At 37.8% G+C, this 20,267-nt stretch overlaps 3 protein-coding genes across 6 annotated transcripts in view; 1 reads left to right on the plus strand and 2 right to left on the minus strand.

Annotated features, from left to right (window-relative positions):
- The window catches only part of nsfa (N-ethylmaleimide-sensitive factor a), a 33,042-nt gene extending 32,634 nt beyond the window's left edge, over nt 1-408 (minus strand). For all 3 annotated transcript variants that reach the window (XM_067418026.1, XM_067418016.1, XM_067418035.1), the window contains exon 1: nt 284-408. In XM_067418026.1, the coding sequence (XP_067274127.1) occupies nt 284-295 (12 nt within the window). In that variant the 5' untranslated portion in view covers nt 296-408. The remainder of the gene's footprint in view (nt 1-283) is intronic.
- Nucleotides 409-1,255: 847 nt separating this feature from the next.
- psmd11a (proteasome 26S subunit, non-ATPase 11a) lies at nt 1,256-10,603 on the minus strand. The gene is made up of 13 exons (XM_067418048.1): nt 10,440-10,603; nt 9,061-9,162; nt 8,712-8,908; nt 8,391-8,448; nt 8,088-8,282; nt 6,760-6,904; nt 6,595-6,655; nt 4,672-4,734; nt 3,353-3,478; nt 3,230-3,265; nt 2,982-3,033; nt 2,103-2,245; nt 1,256-2,005 (listed from the first exon to the last, which is right to left on the minus strand). Exons 1-12 carry the CDS (start codon nt 10,525-10,527, stop codon nt 2,103-2,105), a joined length of 1,266 nt encoding a protein of 421 aa, XP_067274149.1. The 5' UTR covers nt 10,528-10,603; the 3' UTR covers nt 1,256-2,005.
- A 3,556-nt stretch (nt 10,604-14,159) lies between these two features.
- Nucleotides 14,160-20,085, plus strand: cdk5r1a (cyclin dependent kinase 5, regulatory subunit 1a (p35)). 2 transcript variants are annotated; one of them, XR_010898121.1, is made up of 3 exons: nt 14,160-14,987; nt 15,855-18,573; nt 18,658-20,085. XR_010898121.1 is itself a non-coding variant. In XM_067418061.1 (2 exons), exon 2 carries the CDS (start codon nt 15,892-15,894, stop codon nt 16,804-16,806), a length of 915 nt encoding a protein of 304 aa, XP_067274162.1. In that variant the 5' UTR covers nt 14,160-14,987; nt 15,855-15,891; the 3' UTR covers nt 16,807-20,085. The 2 variants fall into 2 exon arrangements, 1 of the variants encoding a protein (XP_067274162.1); XM_067418061.1 differs by having other exon boundaries at nt 15,855-20,085.
- Nucleotides 20,086-20,267: the final 182 nt, after the last annotated feature.

Raw genomic sequence — 20,267 nt, forward strand, 5'->3', positions numbered from 1 at the left:
GTAGGCTACACCAAACACACACCAGTAATGTCGCTGCAGATTTGCATTCGTGGTCAGAAATGCACCTGCTACTGTGTATGTAAGCAGGTTACATTGAGCTACGATGTCAGTGATTGGCATCAAACTGGATATTTTTGTTTTGTTTTGTTTTTTGAAAAAGAGACGCTAAAGCTCTTCTCGAGAGCGATTGTGTTGAACTAGTGTGTTAAATTTCAATTAATATGATAATTCCTAGTAAAAACAAGCTTATTCATTGAATAATTTAAATAGAAGCATATCTTACCCGGGTCGCCATGTTTGCGTTGATGATGCTGCTCGGGAGAGCTTCACACGCAGTACTAGAGCAGCACTACAGCAGCGGACAGCGACACAGGCGAGAGCTGCGCATGCGCATGTTTCTTGCCATAGGAATTCTGACTCATTTCTCTGAATCGATTCGTTTGAACAGTTCGAACAGAACGAGCAAGTGGTTCTTTACGTCATCCCATAGTCGCATACTGCGTGCTTTAAAATGTCACAATAAAGCAATAAGTCCTATAAACATTCTAACTCATATTTTGCACATTTAGTGCATTTGCTACTGTTGTCAGAAAGGTGCCTTTGTGCACTTTCATACTCCTAGTTCAGTTTGAGTCTAGAAACCAAATTAAATATAAAGTAATTCATATTTTTCCCACTGGGGCAAGTTGCATACACTTAGCCACTATGTTAAATCATACTCTCTAAATGTGTCTTAGTCCTTATGGACTAGTTAGACCAACTAGCTGTGAACCAAGGAGCAATCTTACTTTTCCAATTCAAATTAGATTAGACTTTAAAAGTTAGGACCAGCATTAAATAAATAAAAAATTAGATGACTTATCTTGGTATCTTGATCACATCTCCCTCCCCGTCCCCCACACTGGCCATGTTCTTATTAGATAACTAATAAGTTATCTTTTTTAAAACTAATCTAAGCAGGTTATGCAACCGGCCACTGGCGTTTTATAAAATATTAATCCCAAACTTAAAACTAAAACTATTGGAAGTGTTGAGCTATTTGTGAAAGGGTATTACAAAGCTCTATAATAATGCAGCAACAGATATCTTAGTCATCTGTATATTTAGCAATTAAATGAAAAAGTAAAACAACTTAAATAGAGCAGACATTATTTTAAATAATTAAATCATGACTCATTTAAATTAAGCAAAATCTTCAAAACATGCTAAACTGATGTTCTCCGTATCCTAGGATCTGGTACAGAAGCACTCATAGTCATGTTCTCTTGGTGACTTTATTATGTTTTTTAGCGTTATAAAAAAAGGGCAACAGCATGACAGGCCAGACAGAGGCGCTTGGCAACGATATGTACAAAGGAGGGGGAGGAAGGGCAGGAATGCACAGGCCAGGGAAAGACAACATCTTATGACCCTGTCCTGTTGACAGCATCTTATCGGAATTTTTCCGCTTAACATAAAAAGTCCAAGTATGCTGTCTGTACAAGAGGTAGGCCTGAAGCGAAGCCAGGGGCTTCCTTAGGAGACCGGGGTTAGGGTTAAAACCGTTCGATCAGTAATGTAGGGAATCTTGTCGACAGCACAACACAATGGTCCCGGATTGGCAAGGAAAATGAATCATTCTCATATCAGCTTTGCTCTACGAGAGATCTATGTATATACATTTCAAATAAAGTTAGAATGCAGGAGAATTTTTATTTTTTTTGGAGATTCCCTGATGGCCCATTAGGCACAGCCAAGATACAAATAAATGCATTACCAGCAAAAAATTAAGTGAAAATAAAAATAAAAAAACGTGATCCCATAGTAATAGAAGTAGTTTGTCCTTGTCTGGAAGGTGGTAAAAAATGTCCAAGTGAAAGCCAGAGAGGACAACAGCAGAAGTCAGTCTGTTTTTTTGGGGTGTTAGACCGTTTTTTTGACTTGGTATCTTTATCACATCTCCCTCCCCTTCCCCCAGAGTCCCCCACACTGGCCATGTTCTCAGCTGCAGGGTCCAGTGCTCAACCTGCACAAAAGACAAAACTGAGATCAGCCGAGACAAGTATTTTTTCAATGTAACGCTGTGTGACAGTCTTTTTATGCACAACACAACACGGACTTGCCTATGTCAATTTCTTGGCTTTGTTGTAGAGCGAGTCCACTACTTTGCTCATGTTCTGAACTGTTTCAAGGGCAGCTTCATATGTTTTGTCTACTGGAGGTTCGTCAAATACAATCAAGACACCTTCCCCTTGGTCAAGGATTCCTATATGCGGTGAGAAAAAAAAAGAAAAAAAAAAGGAGTTTTTGATAAGCATCATACATTACTGAAAATATTTCATAACTGATTTATACACATAAAATATGTATGTTTGTCTAAGACGTAGTACAAATATACATCAAATAGATCAGAGAGTGGTCAGAGACTGACCAGTGAAGCACAATTCCTGCAATGAATGACTTTTTAGAGGCAGCTTTTTTAATGAAAAGTTTGATGAATTACCAATTTAATGAGACACAGTAAAACCTAAGAGTCAAATTTACTAAATGGATCATTGAACTTAATAGACTTAAGTGTTACTGCAAGATATTTTAGTTTATTTGATATTTCTTATTTGAATGGTTTTACATAATTCTGTAAACTTCAAGCTGTACAAGGTATTCAAGCAGCTTCATTTTATGTTAAGAAATATCCCGTTTAGCAGACTCAAATAAAATACTCAAATAAAACAATATTTATAATTTAAACGATGTAAGGCAATTGGTTTCTAAAATTAAATGAATTAACTCAGATAATTTACAGAATTAGTAATTTAATTCTGTTAATAATTTACAGATTTAATAGATAGAATCTCTTTCAGTTGTAAGCAAAATAGACATTTCTAACTGGAAAACCCCTCCACTCAAATTAAATTGTAATGAAATCTATAAATGCACGGCTACCCAGCCCGAATTTTCACAGAAAACGTATCAAGTAAAAGACAAAGATGATGGCATCATACCGTGGAATCTCTGGTCTAAAATCATCTGTGATAGTTTCCTTTCAACATCCCCCTGATGAGATAATGGAAGAGCCTTGTTAAAATCTGAGAACTGATACTTCAAACAAAAAAAACAAAAAATCACACATAACTGACATGCATGGCATTAAAAGCAACAATGATTCACACTTTTTTTGCCATTTAAATCTATATACATATATGAGGTTTAGAAGTGTTATTTGCAAATTAAGAAAGTAAAAAGGCCTTACCTTGGAGAGCTTTATTAGCTCAGAAATGTGTTCAATCTGTTGGCATAGGAGAAATATGTAAGCGAACAACTTAACAGTTTTAACCATACATCAGTGCTCACTGAGACTATAGCAGGGCATTACCTGCACTCTGGAGAAGGGCTCGATGACCCTTATGAGGTTTTGTTCCAGCAGATTGTCATAGAGTTTGGCCAGGTGGGTGCTGATGATTGGGTCATCCCGCAGCTCAGCTTTGTATTCTGTTAAAGCCTGAATGCAGAACAAAGAGAAGGACATTAAAGGTAAAAACTGTACTGGTGGACTGAGGATGTAACCCTGGGATAATTATGAGTATAATTAAAATTGAGACTTAGACTGTCTTTTTGACTGTTTATTTTAATATTTCTGTAAAAGAGTTTGTGTAAATTGTTATTATCTAACATCCAAGTAGTATTCAGTTTATTTGGATGTGTTATATATACACACACTCACCTGCGTTATTGTGGTCAATCCAGAGTTACAACCGGGATCATGTGAGAAAGGGGAGTTGGGAGAGGAGAGGAGGAAGAGCACATGGAAAACGTGCATTAGAATTAGCATATGACTAACACTGCTTAAACATTATCCTATAGGTTAGGGTGACTCACTTCCATAGATTGTCATTCTGGTAGATTTACTAACCCTTGCAATCTATCAGAATAAGTGCTACAGTGCCACCAAATGCTTGCAATGCATGTCATTTAGAGAGGATATGGATAGCAGTTACAGTTACCGGAACACTTAACACTCCTCCAGGAGAGGAAAATGTCACGGGCACGTGATCCGATATTGGCGATGCTTGAACAGGAATGAGATCGTGGATGCGATTGTGCTACTGCATAAATACATGCGGAGCCTATGCGTTTAATTTTTTGCTCTTTAGAGTGAAGCTGCCAATTGTTCAGGCCGAAATGTAGCCTGGATGCCAGCCGAACTCAGCCCCGCCCACAGCATTTGAGCTCAGGCAGTTCAGTCTGGACTTGATCCATAGGAGAGTTATTATGCCCAAACAGAAACAACATAAAAATGGTCAGGGTGGGCTTTAGACAACAATGGACAGATGATAAACAGATGTTCTCCAGAAAAAAAAGGTGTTTGGGTGGTAAAATATGTGTTGTTTGGCAAGGTTGCCTGCTAAAATTTGCATTCCTGGGTCTATGGAAAACAACCCTCTGGAAAACCGTAGACGTGGCAACACAGTGCAGTTGAGTTCTGTTGATATTTGACAACTAACGTTATGCGTCACTTCATTACTCTGATTGGTTGTAGGTCTATCCAATTGAGGTTCAACATTGTCATTGAATGTGTTTATTATTTTATTGAAAATTTTGACAATCCTTACAATACAACTTGCATCATTTTAATAATGGGTTAAGGGCTGGTGGTAGTAGAAGTAACATTTTAAGCCAAGTCACTTGACCCACCTTCTCAAAGTCTGCAAGTGACCTGTTCTTGCTGGCTTGGGCCACACATTTAAGTGCATCTGTCTAAAAGAAAGAAACAAGAAAAGTGAATCCACACAATCCTCCAACGACAGACACAACAGAACAAGTAATTTTGTTAAGCAGCACACAGGGTCAGTTGTTGTGGCAGATTGCATTATACGGTTATATAAAAATGAAAGTGGCTGAATACTATGAAATGTGTGCTGCAATCTGGGATGGTATTTTAATGTCAGTTTAAGTACCAGGTGAATAATCAGGCTCTCTCAGAATCATGTTTCACCACAGTATGAGATTTAATCCACAATTTCAAATGCTGTACGCACTGTTTAAATGTTTGGGGTTGGTACTGTAAGTCTCTTATGTTCGTTTATTTGATAAATACAGTAAAGTGGAAATATTGTGAAATGTTATTACAATTATAAATAACTTTTCTATTTTAAAATGTGAATTATTTCTGTGAAGTCAAAGCTGAATTTTCAGCATCATTACTCCAGTCTTCAGTGTCACATGATCGCTAAGAATGACAATTTGGTGCTCAAGAAACATTTCTGATTATTTTTGATGTTAAAAACAGTTCATAAAACAGCATTTATTTGAAAAATAAATATTTTGTAACAATACAAATGTCTTTAATGTCACTTTTGATTAAATAAAGTGGAGCTTAAACTAAAACACTTTATATCAGATCGACTTCTTCTCTGTCCAAGTTCATGTCTTATCGTAAAACAAATTTATTTGCTTTTAGCTTATAATGATTGTTCTGTTTTAGACTGTTTTCTGTTGGCTCCGTTTTCAATTTATTCAGCAGTGGCCGTTTTTAAATGTGCTCAGTAAATAAAATGAAGTTTTTCACTACAATTTAAAGGGTTAGTCCACCTAAAAATGAAATTTCTGACAATAATTTCTTACCCTCATGTCGTTCGACACCCGTAAGACCTCCGTTCGTTTTCGGAACACAAATTAAGATGTTTTTGTTGAATCCGATGGCTCAGGAAGGCCTTCATTGACACCAATGTCATTTCCTCTCTCAAGACCCAGAAAAGGCACTAAAGATGTCGGTACAAAGTCCATCTCACTACAGTGGCTCTACAATCATTTTATGAAGGGACCAGAATAGTTTGTGTGCAAAAAAAACAACTAAATAACTTGTATAGTGATGAACAGTTATGAATCAGTGTATCGATTCATTATTCGGAGCGTGATTTCAGCAGTTTGACACGCGATCCGAATCATGAATCAATACACTGATTCATAACGGTTAGAAACTTTGTTTTGAAATCGGCCCCTTCACTACATAAACCGTTCGTTTTTTTTGCGCATAAAAACTATTCTCGTTGCTTCATAAAATGATTGCAGAACCACTGTAGTGAGATGGACTTTGTAACGACGTCTTTAGTGCCTTTATGGGTCTTGAAGAGGAAATGACATTGTGTCAATGAAGGCCTTTCTGAGCCATCGGATTCAACAAAAACATCTTTGTTTGTGTTCTGAAGATGAACGAAGGTATTACGGGTGTCGAACGATATGAGGGTAAGTAATTAATAAGATAATTTTCATTTATGGGTGAACTAAACCTTTAACTCAAAGTAGCATTTAAATTTAAATTTAATTTAGGCAAAAAGTTATGGGCAAAGTGACTGATCTGTTAATGGTAAAGAAAAAAATATATCATATTTTGACCTCAAACTAGTATAAAAATCATTTTGCCACACTTTTAACTAACATAATATTTTTTAAAATTAACACTACATGTTATAGAAATAACCCAGATGCAAAACAATGCAAAACAATGTAGCACAAAGAATTATGTATCATGATGTGATCTTAGCTGCTGACTATATTCTTAGTCAGAGGTCATTAAAAAAAAACTACACCATGAGATTGAATAAACAAGACATCTACCTGTCTGCCAGCATATCTGAGGGCAAGTTTTCCACTGATCAGGGCCTGCACGTCCTCTGGCCTACAAAGATAGAGACATACAATATTTTTTTTAGCATATTCAGTATCTATGTTTAATGCAGAGATAAAAAAAAGTTAGAAACAGTAGAAAAAGCCAGGACTCACAAGTTCAGCATGATCTTGCAGAGGAGCATGTACTTGAGTGCAGTGATGGCACGGGGACTGTCAATAGAATCATAGCCTTCAAAAGCCTCATAAAAGTATGAATATGCCGTTTTCCAGTCCTTCTCCTCAGCAGCATGAATAATGCCTGCAAGGGAAAAAAAGGATGTAATGCTCTCAGCACAATAACTGATATCTCCAATACTAGTTCCAAAACTACTTCAGTAACAAATCATCTGGTAAATCATGATAGCACTCATTATCAGCTTTTCCTCCATTTGTTTAGGATATAAAATGTATATCATTATTCAGTAAGCATTTACAGAATAATGGATCAGTGCCATTAAAGGGCTAGTTCACCCAAAAATTTCATTGATGTCATTAATGACTCACCATAATGTCGTTCGGTTCTACACCCATAAGACCTTCACCCATTTTCGGAAAACAGTGCAAGATATTTTATATTTAGTCTGAGAGCGTATGCAAGTGTATGCACACTATACTGTCCATGTCCACGTGAACGCATAAGGCGTGAACGCATAAGGCACTATGTTTACAACGTATCTTCTTATTAAACTGTTTGTACTCTTACAATGTTTCGGTTTGCATGTAGGGACCCTCATTATGCTACTGTGTTAATGTGAGGCTATTTTGAGCCTTGTTAGTTGTATTAACTAGCGATTTAATTTTACCACCCTGTGTCTACCCTGTGCCCCATAGACAAGCATTATAAGCTAATCAGTTTTTAGAGATAAAACTCTTCACATTCGATTTTCAAGAAAACGCATCCCAGCGAACGATCTACTCGGTAACCATCTGTTAATTACCCCTAGGTTCATTTCTCACCGGAGTTGTCCTTTAATACGCTGATTCCCAACCATTGGAAACTTTAACCAACTGATGTCGCATATGGACTACTATGAGGATGGTTTTATTCCCTTTCTGGACACGGACAGTATAGTGTGCATACACATCCATACGCTGTCGGACTAAATATAACATATCTTAATTACCGAAGTCTTACGGGTGTGGAACGACATTAGGGTGAGTCATTAATGACATCAATTTCATTTTTGGGTGAACTAACCCTTTGATGCAGGATGAAGTCTGTTAATACTTTTGAGACTGAGGACACACAAACTCTTTCTATCAAGGCATGTGAATATCTCACCATGGGCAGTCATGTTACAGTACAAACAAATACATTCTGAATGGCTGTAATCATAACATGTTGGACAACAATTTTGCTTTCAGTGTGTACAGACAAATTAGGTGTCATATCTGGTTAGGATTTGGTATGATACTGAAGGTCTTTGTAGAAGGAAATGTACCCGACTGCATATCTAGAGCAGCTTGCAGCTTTGGGGGGCAGTAGATGGCATTTGCTGTGGTCCTGGCAGAGGTCAGAGCTGCTCTGGCCTTGGGCAAGTTGCTTAATGCATGATACGTCTTGCTCTCCAGTAGCTGAAGCTCCACCAGCAGAGCTTTATCATCCATCTTCTTCAGCTCTTGCAGGAGCTGTGAGCCTGATTAACAAGAAAAGGACAGCTGTTATAGACCGCAAATACATCCCCCAGGCTTAAGAACATGAATGGCAATGTCACATACAAAGGATGATCGTGTCAAGGACTCACCAAGCTGCAGAGCCTCTTGGTAACGTTTGGTGTCAAAATATAGAGAGACCAGACGAGCCTAAAGGATTGAAGTAACACTGATAAGAAATCATTGACCCAGCATAAGATCAATAATGATGATAACCACAAAAATAGCTAGTAAGGCAGGCAGCAAAAAAAAAATATATATGTTTGTATATCTGACTCAATTCTGTTAAGTTTTGCTACTGTTCAAAAGTTTAAATATTTACATTCTGGAAAAAAACCTAACCCTACATATGAGCAGCAGTAATTGTGATGTTTGCCTTTGCAAGTCTCTAATTCAATCAATTTGGTGCTCACCTCCAGGGCCTGTCGTAGAAAGGTCCTTTTCTCTGATTTGGCCCATTCAATGCATTCCAAGCATAATTCCACCTCCTGACCAGTAGCTGCCTCCATGTCCAAGAACATGTCAAGCAGAGAGCGCACCAACCGTGCCGCCTTTGCTTTGCTGATGGAGTTCAAGAATGGTCTGACATACTTCAGCAGCCCTCCCAATTCTGCAAAGGAACAATATATGGATGGACAACAATTATTAACCCTGAGGAAAATGACAGCTGATAGAAAAGTGGCCTTCAGAACCATCAGACAATGATGATGACTGAGACATTAATGAGTTTATACTGACAAACCATTAGTTAAAAAAATATACCAGCAGCTTGTCCGGTCTTGGCCAGCAGTCCACCCAGCTCCAAAATACTCTGTTCTTTAACACGCACAGCCTCTTCGTCATTGTCTTGGATGTCTCGTTTGACTGTGAATGTGGACAGAAGTCATTTGCTGTTAAATATTATTATGTCCAACCCAAAAGAACCATTAAACTCAGGTAACTTAGACTTTCTAGTGACAATATAGACAACTTTATCTTGGTCATCATGATTCTCAACTAGATTAAATGCTAGACCGGTGGGCTTTAACAGCTGTTGATAATGCCAAAGAAAAATGTAAACCTTTATTAACACAAAGAGACAAATTAAACAAATGTAGTGACTTCAAGTTGTGTGGCATTTAAAGAGGATTTATCCAATCCAATCGTTAAAGCAGCTTTATTAACCTTTGCATTTAACTTTTTCTTCAAATATTAATTATTTTATTTTCGAGGGCTATAATATGCCGCTCGGATTAATTGTTTTTTAAAGAAGATTATTTTAGGAGGTTTAATAAAAATCATCACATTCTGCAGCATATAATCAAACATGGCTTGGCATGGCATCAAATTATCCGTGACAAACGCACACATATCAAACTTCATGTCAAACAAACTGATGCCGTCACATTATAGCAAACCGAAAACGGTGTGTGACCACTGACCGTGAATGCAACGGACCTGTCAGTCATGTTAATGACTTAGCTAAATCGCCCATGAATTAGTTGAAATTTAATTTCAGACTTTTCCTGACATTAACTGCCTTTACACTGTGATAATTCATACCTAAATGTCAATGATCATTAGCAGCTTATAGAGACTGTCACTTGGTAGTGAAGCTAAGTTGTCATGGAAGTTCTGGTGGTTCCTTTAACCGTCATTTACCGTAGAAAACGTCAGTAATTTCTCTAATTGTACATGATTCACCCGAATTAGGAGACCGATATCAGTAACTTACTAAACAACAATACAAAATAGCAGTGTTTTCCAAACGTATACACCTCTACAGGGAGATCCGCGTTAATTAAGAACTGAAGCTAGCTGATTGGCTAACTGTTTCCACGGATGGCAGGTCACTGAACATTTTTTTTTCTAACACTACAAAAGCTACAAATAATTTTAAAAAAATTACATTTGAGGACAAAGTTTAAAAGGGCGCAGCGGTTCGTCAGTAAAGATAATAGTTATTAAGAACGCTGTGTATTTGTTCAGCTAAAGGCTTTCTTACGCCTGTCACAGTGAGTCAGCAGCATGAAACCGGCTAACATATTTAGCTGCTGTTCTACAAATCGCAGTGAGGGACACTATCCGTCTGTCAAAAGCACAGCTCCTTCAGCTAAAATCACACAAGAGGTCCAAAGGCCAGCAGGACAGGAGACACTTACCAATAGCATGTAAAATGTCAATGGACGCATTCCGATCCGTACTGAGCATCGACTGTGCTCTCTGAAACTCTACCGCCGCAGCCGCCATCTTCCCAATTCACCAATTGCCTGATTCACATAACAATCATCATTGAACACGCTACCGGAAGCGCCACTGAGGCACGGTGGGAGTTTGAGTTCGCAGAGACAGTGGAGCCCGGTGGAGCCCGTACTACTACTACTTCTTCTTCTGGTTTAACGGCAGCTTGCGTTCATGAGCGTTGCACTACTGCCCTCTTCCGGGTTCAGTTTCTTGTAACATACAATAGCTTCATCATTCTTCTCATCAGTCCTGTTCTTGTTACAATTTTTCTCATTCTCTTTGGTAGGCTACATTTTTCGAATCATCCTTGACATTTGCAAAACAGTAAGTGCATTTCTCAAAACAATTCGTAGAAATAGCACAACACATGGATTACCTGCAAATACAGTTTCTTGCTCAAAATCCTAGTTAATCTCTTACAGTTTTTTTTTTTTTTAGACTCTAGGACACATTTATCAATAGGCTAACGTTATTAGGCTACTTGTCACTTTTGCAAAACTCTTCACACAGTTCTCCTAACTAACTTTCAGCTTGGCAAAGCAGATTCATTTCACATTGAAAATGCACAACAACTACCAAAACACTTTATTTAGGTCTCAAATCAACTAATTTTTCCAGAACACTTGCAAAGGTTGACAGCCGACAAACACACTTTGTCACCCACCAAACAATTACCTAAAAAACAACATGTAGCCTATCCTAGCAATATATACAATGTTTTCTTGTGTAAAACAAGGACACCTCTGTTTATAATTCACTGCAATATATGTTACTGGAATTTGTTAATACTTTATGTTATTTTTTTATTCCAAAATACAAGAATTTGTACAGGCTACACACTAGCCACGTATACAGATACAATAGTAATGCTAATCTACTTGGTCTCCATTTGGCCACAGGTTCTCATCCACATCACATTTTATAGGGCGATACACCTAGGAAAGAATCTTCTGTCATTCCTGATCCATCCCTGCCTCCCAGCTTTCTTTTTCCTCTTTCAGCCACTTCTCTATTTCAGGCTGGGGCCATGTTTACATCACAATACAAAATTATTCAGCAGTTATATCTTATTGTAATGAAATTGAAAGAGTAAGTAACACCTGTGTATGTTCATCTACAATGAGAATCAGCTGTAGCTGGTCCAGTTGTCCAATTGTTTTTATAGCAATTAATTTTAAGATTTAAAATATATTTCATTAAATAGTACTGTAGAAATGTAGCAAATCGCTGTCTTATTCGGTTTTGTATTATGTTATTGTTTTGAACATAAGTTTAACAGTTTTGAAAACAGTATAAGCATGTGCACATTGGCCTGTATACGTACAAAGAGCTTTGGCAGTTGTTGTGTCTGAGTGAGAAAAGTGTAGCTTTAAGGGATTTTTAGAATTTTAAGACTTCATGAAATTTGAGAGATGTAGCCATTGCATTTTGTCAAGCCATGATAATTGATCCATGATAAGTTTACCCACATAGACTTTTGTTGTGCTCACTGTGTGAGGAGTTTTGCAAAAGTGACCTAAGTATTGAGAAATGTGTCCTATAGCATCTGTAAAAAACTGTAAAGTTAAATATCTGTGTCAATGAACATATCAGTGCCATCAGAATGAGTCCTTGTGTCATGTTTACAGATACAGTGAGATTTCTTAGTCATGCTGTCAATACAGGTCCTTCTCAAAAAAATAGCATATGTGATAAAAGTTTGTTATTTTCCATAATGTAATGATAAAAAATAAACTTTCATATATTTTAGATCCATTGCACACCAACTGAAATATTTCAGGTCTTTTATTGTTTTAATACTGATGATTTTGGCATACAGCAAAATTCTCAAAAAATTAGCATATTTCATCCGACCAATAAAAGAAAAGTGTTTTTAATACAAAAAAAAGTCAACCTTCAAATGATTATGTTCAGTTATGTACTCAATACTTGGTTGAGAATCCTTTTGCAGAAATGACTGCTTCAATGCGGTGTGGCATGGAGGCGATCAGCCTGTGGCACTGCTGAGGTGTTATGGAGGCCCAGGATGCTTCGATAGCGGCCTTAAGCTCATCCAGAGTGTTGGGTCTTGCGTCTCTCAACTTTCTCTTCACAATATCCCACAGATTCTCTATGGGGTTCAGGTCAGGAGAGTTGGCAGGCCAATTGAGCACAGTAATACCATGGTCAGTAAACCATTTACCAGTGGTTTTGGCACTGTGAGCAGGTGCCAGGTCGTGCTGAAAAACCAAATCTTCATCTCCATAAAGCTTTTCAGTAGATGGAAGCATGAAGTGCTCCAAAATCTCCTGATAGCTAGCTGCATTGACCCTGCCCTTGATAAAACACAGTGGACCAACACCAGCAGCTGACATGGCACCCCAGACCATCACTGACTGTGGGTACTTGACACTGGACTTCAGGCATTTTGGCATTTCCTTCTCCCCAGTCTTCCTCCAGACTCTGGCAAAAAACAAAAGTAGAAATGCGTCTAATTGAAATGTATAAAATATGCTTGACATATTATGACAACCTGTTCAACCATTTTGCATGTAAAGACTTATGATTGGGGGTGAGAGACTATTCAACAGAGCCCCATTATACATTTTGATAAACATGACATAAGCAATTGATAATGTAGGAAACAGCAGAGAATCATACATAATAAATAAATAAATGACAAACTGCTTTTTTGATGTGCACAAGTGACAAAATGATGCAAAGATTGAGCAGGTAGTTTTGAGAATTTCAATTTTGATCTGAGAAATGTACCAAAGCGACTGAGAAAAATAAAACTTAGATTTCCTAGCTTTGGCAATATTGTACACTCTAAAAAATGCTGGGTTAAAAGCAACCCAAGATAGGTTATAAATCCTGACAAACCCAGAAATTGGGTTGTTTGATCCAAGTCTCTGGACCCATTCAAACAACCCAATTTCTGGGTTTGTCCATTTTCAACCCAACTTTTTTTTAGAGTGTATGATTTACATTCATACCAATAAAGCAATTTTTAATTTGAATTTGAATTTGACAGACAGACAGACAGACAGACAGACAGACAGACAGACTGACTGACTGACTGACTGACTGACTGACTGACTGACTGACTGACAGACAGACAGACAGACAGACAGACAGACAGACAGACAGACAGACAGACAGATAGATAGATAGATAGATAGATAGATAGATAGATAGATAGATAGATAGATAGATAGATAGATAGATAGATAGATAGATAGATAGATAGAGACAAATAAAAAGATAGATAGATAGATAGATAGATAGATAGATAGATAGATAGATAGATAGATAGATAGATAGATAGATAGATAGATAGATAGATAGATAGATAGATAGATAGATAGATAGATAGATAGATTTTTGTAATATTCAAAGTCTGCGGGTCTTTTTTTAATATTAGCCCACGTCTGTATTTGAACTGAAGTGCTGTTTAATCAATGACTTGAAGATAAGATACACTTATTAAAATAAAATAGTGCCACTATCAAAACACTTAGATTGGTCTAAAAACTATTACTTTTTAAACTATTAAAAAGTCAGAGCAGGATCGTTGGATAAGCATGGGAGATCCAGAGAGTGTGTGGGTGGGTGAGAGAGAGCGAGAGATCAGAGGGGGATGGGGTTGCCCATTCGTGTCACTGCGCCACTGAGGACTACAAAGCCTCGGCGACATTTCTGCACATCAGGATTTAAACTAATCCGTCTCGAGCGTTGTGTGCGAGACACACTTTCCACACTCTCTGGATCTTGATTAAAGATTGTAACCTACCAACAGCTGGCACCATGACATGTAAAGAAAGGGCGTTTGAAGTTAAATTATAGAGATTGACCATGAAAGGTAGGCGACCTTTTATGGTCAAGCGGAATCACTATAATATGCTGGTGTTGTGGAGAGCGAATTTTAAGCGGGAATATAACTAGAGGGAGCTCAGCCACTGCCAAGTTCCCACCCATCTGAGATTCAGCGTCACCATCATAGAGCAGGCCTCTCTCTCTAAAAAATCGCGGTCAATGAACGCAATTCATCGAATTTACATAAGAATAGTCTGAATCGCACTTTTATTTTTAAGCATTTCCAGTTATATCCAAACTAGCGTGTTATTCATCCGCCTGCGCAGTTCAACAAGATCACAGACTGCCAGATGTGAAACAGACCCGAGATTTATTGTGATGAAAGGGAAACGGCAGATTTGCCATGTATCGAGGGTTTATGTGGGAAGACGTGGCGTGCATCCTGGCAAGTAACCTTAGCAACCGGAGAATCCTGAACACCCTGCATTGTTGCCTTACGTAGAGGCATTATTCCATCGCTGACGTCCCATTTTCAGCACCTTGGACAACGACGAGCACGTTTCACAGTGCGACACTGAGAAAAAACGGGATAATCGACGGATATTTCTATATTTACCAATTTTACTTCTTCTATATCTACATTTATCACCGCGAGGAAGACGTATTGATAGGTGAGTAACCAACATTTACGTTTATAACCTATATTGAATCAAATTAAGTTCATTTCAAACATGTTTTTAAAGGGTTCTCTTTTAATATTTAACAAAATGTTTAAAAAAAACTCAGTTGTTCTGTCTACACGAGCCAGCCATTATAAAGATGCTATCTTGATTTACGACAGCTCATTTTGTCACAAGCATGATGGTATCATTTCCTCGTGTTGACCCACTAAATACTTTGAATAGCTTGATAAATTGAGTTTATAAACGACTTAAACCTTAAATTTAGTAATATTCAAGCCAGCTAACCACAGAGAGTGATTTTCCTTAAAAATTGATATGAATTGGGGCTGAATGTGTTTACATTCTAGCCTTCCATTTTGAAGCTAAGATGGATGCTTTCGCATATTCTGCTGAATCTTCTGGTGAATCGCTTACCAACGGTTCAATTCATTATTATTTTTTTATTATTTTTTTTACGATTTTTGAATGTTGTTTTCTAAACATATTATAGAATATAGCCTATATATGTATACATATTTTCATAGAGGTTTTGCATGTGTGTGTTTGCTGTGTATATATCATACGTATACACACACAGATATACACAAACACACACACACACACACGTATATATATATATATATATATATATATATATATATATATATATATATATATATGTGTGTGTGTGTGTGTGTGTGTGTGTGTGTGTTTGTGTGTGTGTGTGTGTGTATGTGTGTGTGTGTTTGTGTGTTTTGCATGTGTGCATGTATGCTGTGTTTAAATGGTGATAGTGGTTTCAAAATCATTGCTTATTTAGATTAAATACTATTGTAACACTAAACATTTCTATTTATTTATGTATTTTATGGGCAGATTCCATATCTAAAGACCCTGTAATAATCAAGGCAACATGGGAACTGTTCTCTCAGTCTCCCCAAGCTACCGAAAGGCAGGCCTGTTTGATGAAATACCACCCCATTATACAGCTGTGCAGAACAGTAAAAATGCCAAGGACAAGAGCCTGAAACGGCAGTCACTTATCAATGTCCTGCCGTGGAAGCGCATTGTGGCAGCTTCGGCCAAGAGGAAAGGCTCTAAGAAGCTGGCGTCTGGCGACAGTCAAGATGAAGAGAGTGTGGGCACCCTCAACAGCCAAAACCTGAAGAAGTCCCAGTCCTGTGCCAATCTCTCTGGCTTCACACAGGAGCCGGCCGTGAGCGCCATACCCACATCGAAAACTACGGCCAATGTGGTATCCACTGCGAAGAGGACCTCGATCACTGGATCGGTGGGTCAAGCAACCAATGCTGGCACACCCAAAAGAGTGATCGTGCAAGCTTCCACCAGTGAGCTTCTGAGAAGTCTGGGCGAGTTTCTGTGTCGACGCTGCTACCGACTGAAGCGCCTCTCTCCCGCCGACCCTGTTCTGTGGCTGCGCAGCGTTGACCGGTCGCTTCTGCTGCAGGGTTGGCAGGACCAGGGCTTCATCACCCCAGCTAACGTGGTCTTCCTCTATATGCTCTGCCGAGAGGTCATTTCGGGCGAGGTGTCCAGCGAGCGAGAGCTGCAGGCCGAGCTGCTCACTTGCCTCTACCTGTCCTACTCCTACATGGGAAATGAGATTTCCTACCCACTCAAGCCCTTCTTAGTGGAGACGGATAAGGATGCCTTTTGGAATCGCAGTCTGGCGATCATCAACCGCATGAGTAGCAAAATGCTCCAGCTTAACTCTGACCCACACTACTTCACGCAGGTTTTTGCTGACCTGAAAAACGAAAGTCAAAAGGAGGAGGAGAGCAGGCTACTTATCGGCCTGGATCGATAAGTGAGCCGTTTGTGCATAAACAGAAAAAAAAAACTGTGCATAAAAAGGTATTGTGCACACAAAATACGTTTTTTAAAAACAAAACTTTAGTGTTATTATTAGTATTAAAAAGCATAGATTTTGAAGCTTATTTGTAGCAATGAGTGCGATTGGATCAGCCATTCTAAACCCTTACGGTAAGACCAAGATGCAGGACAACACCTTGCCAGCCGACAAGGTGTTCTTGTGTGGCTTTTCTGAGGTCAATGAATCAACTGTAGGATATTCCCGACCGGGCAGCATGTTGACCTTTCCAAGTGATTCCATCCATACACAAACATGAGCAGCAGTCTTTATGACTCCCACTAAAAAAATGCCTCTTTACTCACAAGACTGAACGTCATTAATTGAGAAGCTCAGCTTGTGCTGTATTCCTACAGCTCAGTAGTAGTTGACAACGAGAGCCAAGTTAGCAACACTTTCAAAATTTTACAAACCAAAGACTCTAGTTTGACTCTACATTCACAAACCCTACACGGATATACGAGGACCATGAACTGCTGCTCTTGCATGGCATCACTTTTTCAACATGTTATGTTTGTTTAGCATATCTTAGTGGCCTTTAAGGTCTGGGTCTTAAACTGCTGCAGGTTTGAGGAGGTGGCCTGTAAAAGCGTACATCAGTTGTTGTTGTTAATGACGGTCTGTATTAAGGAGATCTGTAATGATTTAAGAGCTAAAAATGACATGATGAAGAAACGACCGCACTGCTTCCAACAGGATAGAATCTTTCACCTCGAGAAGGAGAAGGTTTTCCATGTTGCGCTACCTATCGTGATCCTGAAAATAACTGAAATCTCTAAAACGGGGAACAAACTAATAGAGAGGTAGATATTTTATGTATTTTCAACAGCAAGTACTGTATGTTCTTATACGGGTGTTAATGCATGCTTCTTGACCAACCACACACCTTTTAAAAGATCTTTGATTTATGATTTGATAGTCACAATTTTTGTATGAAGTTCCTTTGGACAGTGTTCCAAAAATGACGTGCCATAAAAGTTCTTAAATCAGCCAGAAATACAATAAGCTTTTGTAGCCTTCTCATTCGAAAAGGGATATTTTTGAAGGAGCAAAGGTGAAGAGACATTATGGAAAGACATGAGCAGGAGAAATGCAATGTTACAAATATTTTGTTTAAGAAAGAAAGAAAAAACTGCTTATATTATTAGAAATTTACCATTGCTTTCAGTCCATTGTAGGCCTGAAATACTATTTTCATAGTTATTTGAAATACACAAAATCCCCTCAAATACATATCAGACATTCAAAATCTAAAAGATGGTGCAAAAAAATAGTGAAAGGGTCATACAAATGTTGTTACAGTTATAAGTCAATCTGTCAAAAGAAAGCACTTACAAAAATGTTAAATTTGCCAAGCAAGCTTCTTTGTTATCTTTTGTCTGCATTGTTCTACTGTCTCAGCATTTGAGAAGACTTGATTTGATTTATGCACAAATTTACTTGTTTTATTGTATGACACATTACAAACCAGTGTTAACAGTAGATATGTTGCAGATTAGACGTTTCGAAGTAATATACACTCTAAAAAAATGGTGCTATATAGTACTATAAGTGGTTCTTTGGCTTGTAATCATAGGGGAAGTGGTCTTCAGTGGTTTTTCAGTGGTTCTTTGGGGTGGTAAAGGTGCTATATAGCACTGTTACCATATACATAACCTGTATGGTTCTTCAGCGGTTTTTCAGTGGTTCTTTGGGGTGGTAAAGGTGCTATATAGCACTGTTACCATATATATATATAACCTGTATGGTTCTTCAGTGGTTTTTCAGTGGTTCTTTGGGGTGGTAAAGGTGCTATATAGCACCACTGCCGTACACAGAGCCTTTCAATCCCCTTTAAAGGTTCTTTACATGCCAAAGAACTACTGTTGGTGCCATTTAGCACCATTATTGAGAAAGAAATAAAATGCGATATGGTACCTCTTATGGGTTCTACATAGCACCATTTGACAAAGGTGCTGTAGAGCTCCTTTAAAGATATTGTGCTATTTTGCACCAAAAGTGGTCCCCCTATGATTACAAGCCAAGAACCACTTTTAGTGCTAAAAAGCACACATTTATTTTAGAGTGTATTTGTAATTATCGTGAGAATGAGGTGCTGTGCTTCCTGTGAATAAGAGATACATATTTATCAGCATTTCACAACAAATGGTTTGCTCATTATTTTAAAGCTTTAGTATGTGACTCGAGGACAAGCAAGTTTTTAAAGATGATGAACAGTGATGAAGGAGGGAGACTTTAAAGAAGTTCACAGGTGTAATATTAACAAAGAGGTGCTTGAATAGATTTTTCACAATCTTAAGAGGCATCTATACAAATAAAAAAAGTACAGCAGCTTTTCAATATGCAAGTGATTACATATGACATGTAAGATACAAAGATTAGTAACCTGGACACACAAACTGATCAAATCAACTCAGATGGCAGGTCATCTGTGACCTGATTGCACTAAGTTTAGCAATATGCACAATTGAAGTTTAAAGATTAATGACAGACAAAAGCTAACAGACAATAAATCGTCTTTAAATTTATGTATTTGTCTTTTGTCTGTTAAATTTTTTTTTTCTCAGTTTCTATGTGGGCTCATTTACACACTATTATTTATGTATTTCTAATTGTTTGCTGATGACATCACATTTACATGTATCGCCACATATTTTGTGTCTGGCCTCATTCTGATAAAACATTGATGGTGCTAATAATGCAAAGATCACGTTTTACCCATAACAAGAGCTTTTTCATTGGTTAGCTGAATGTAGTGAAGTTTTGTACATAGGCCAAAAAGACTGTACATGCATTGATGCTCCTACAAATGGCTCCAATGGTAGAATGGGATACTGGATGTGATGATAACTGACCATAACAGTAAAGGGTTGGAGGAGGGTTATACAGAAACTTTGTTCTTGACATAGATAGCCTATAAAGAGGCAAAATTGTGTTATGTTTCATACAATTTTTGTGGTTGATGTAAAAATCTTCAACAAGAAAAAAAAAACTGTATAGCAACTAGAGACTGAAATACGAATTTCTCTTTTCCCTATGTTTCACGTTGTGTGAATTTTGTTGATCAAAATGAAACAAAAATGAGTAACTATGATATATTTAAAGAAGCAATCTGTTACAGTATATGGGTGTGTATGAATGTGAGTTTGTGCAATGACTTTGGTCAACTCTTCTATTTACTTTATATAAAAATGTGCATTTGCAAGCAAAAACATTGATTATGTGTCGTTTTCTGTTTTATATGCCTAATATGCACAACATACTCATTTCTCATGTGCGCGCACACACGCACACACATACAGTACACACACACACACACACAATATAAAAAAAATTGCTACTTTGCAGGCACCAGTAAATACAACCTCAGATGAACAACAACATGACATATTACATTG

This window comes from Pseudorasbora parva, chromosome 2 (genome assembly GCF_024679245.1).
Source record: "Pseudorasbora parva isolate DD20220531a chromosome 2, ASM2467924v1, whole genome shotgun sequence".
Taxonomy (NCBI): Eukaryota; Metazoa; Chordata; class Actinopteri; order Cypriniformes; family Gobionidae; genus Pseudorasbora; species Pseudorasbora parva.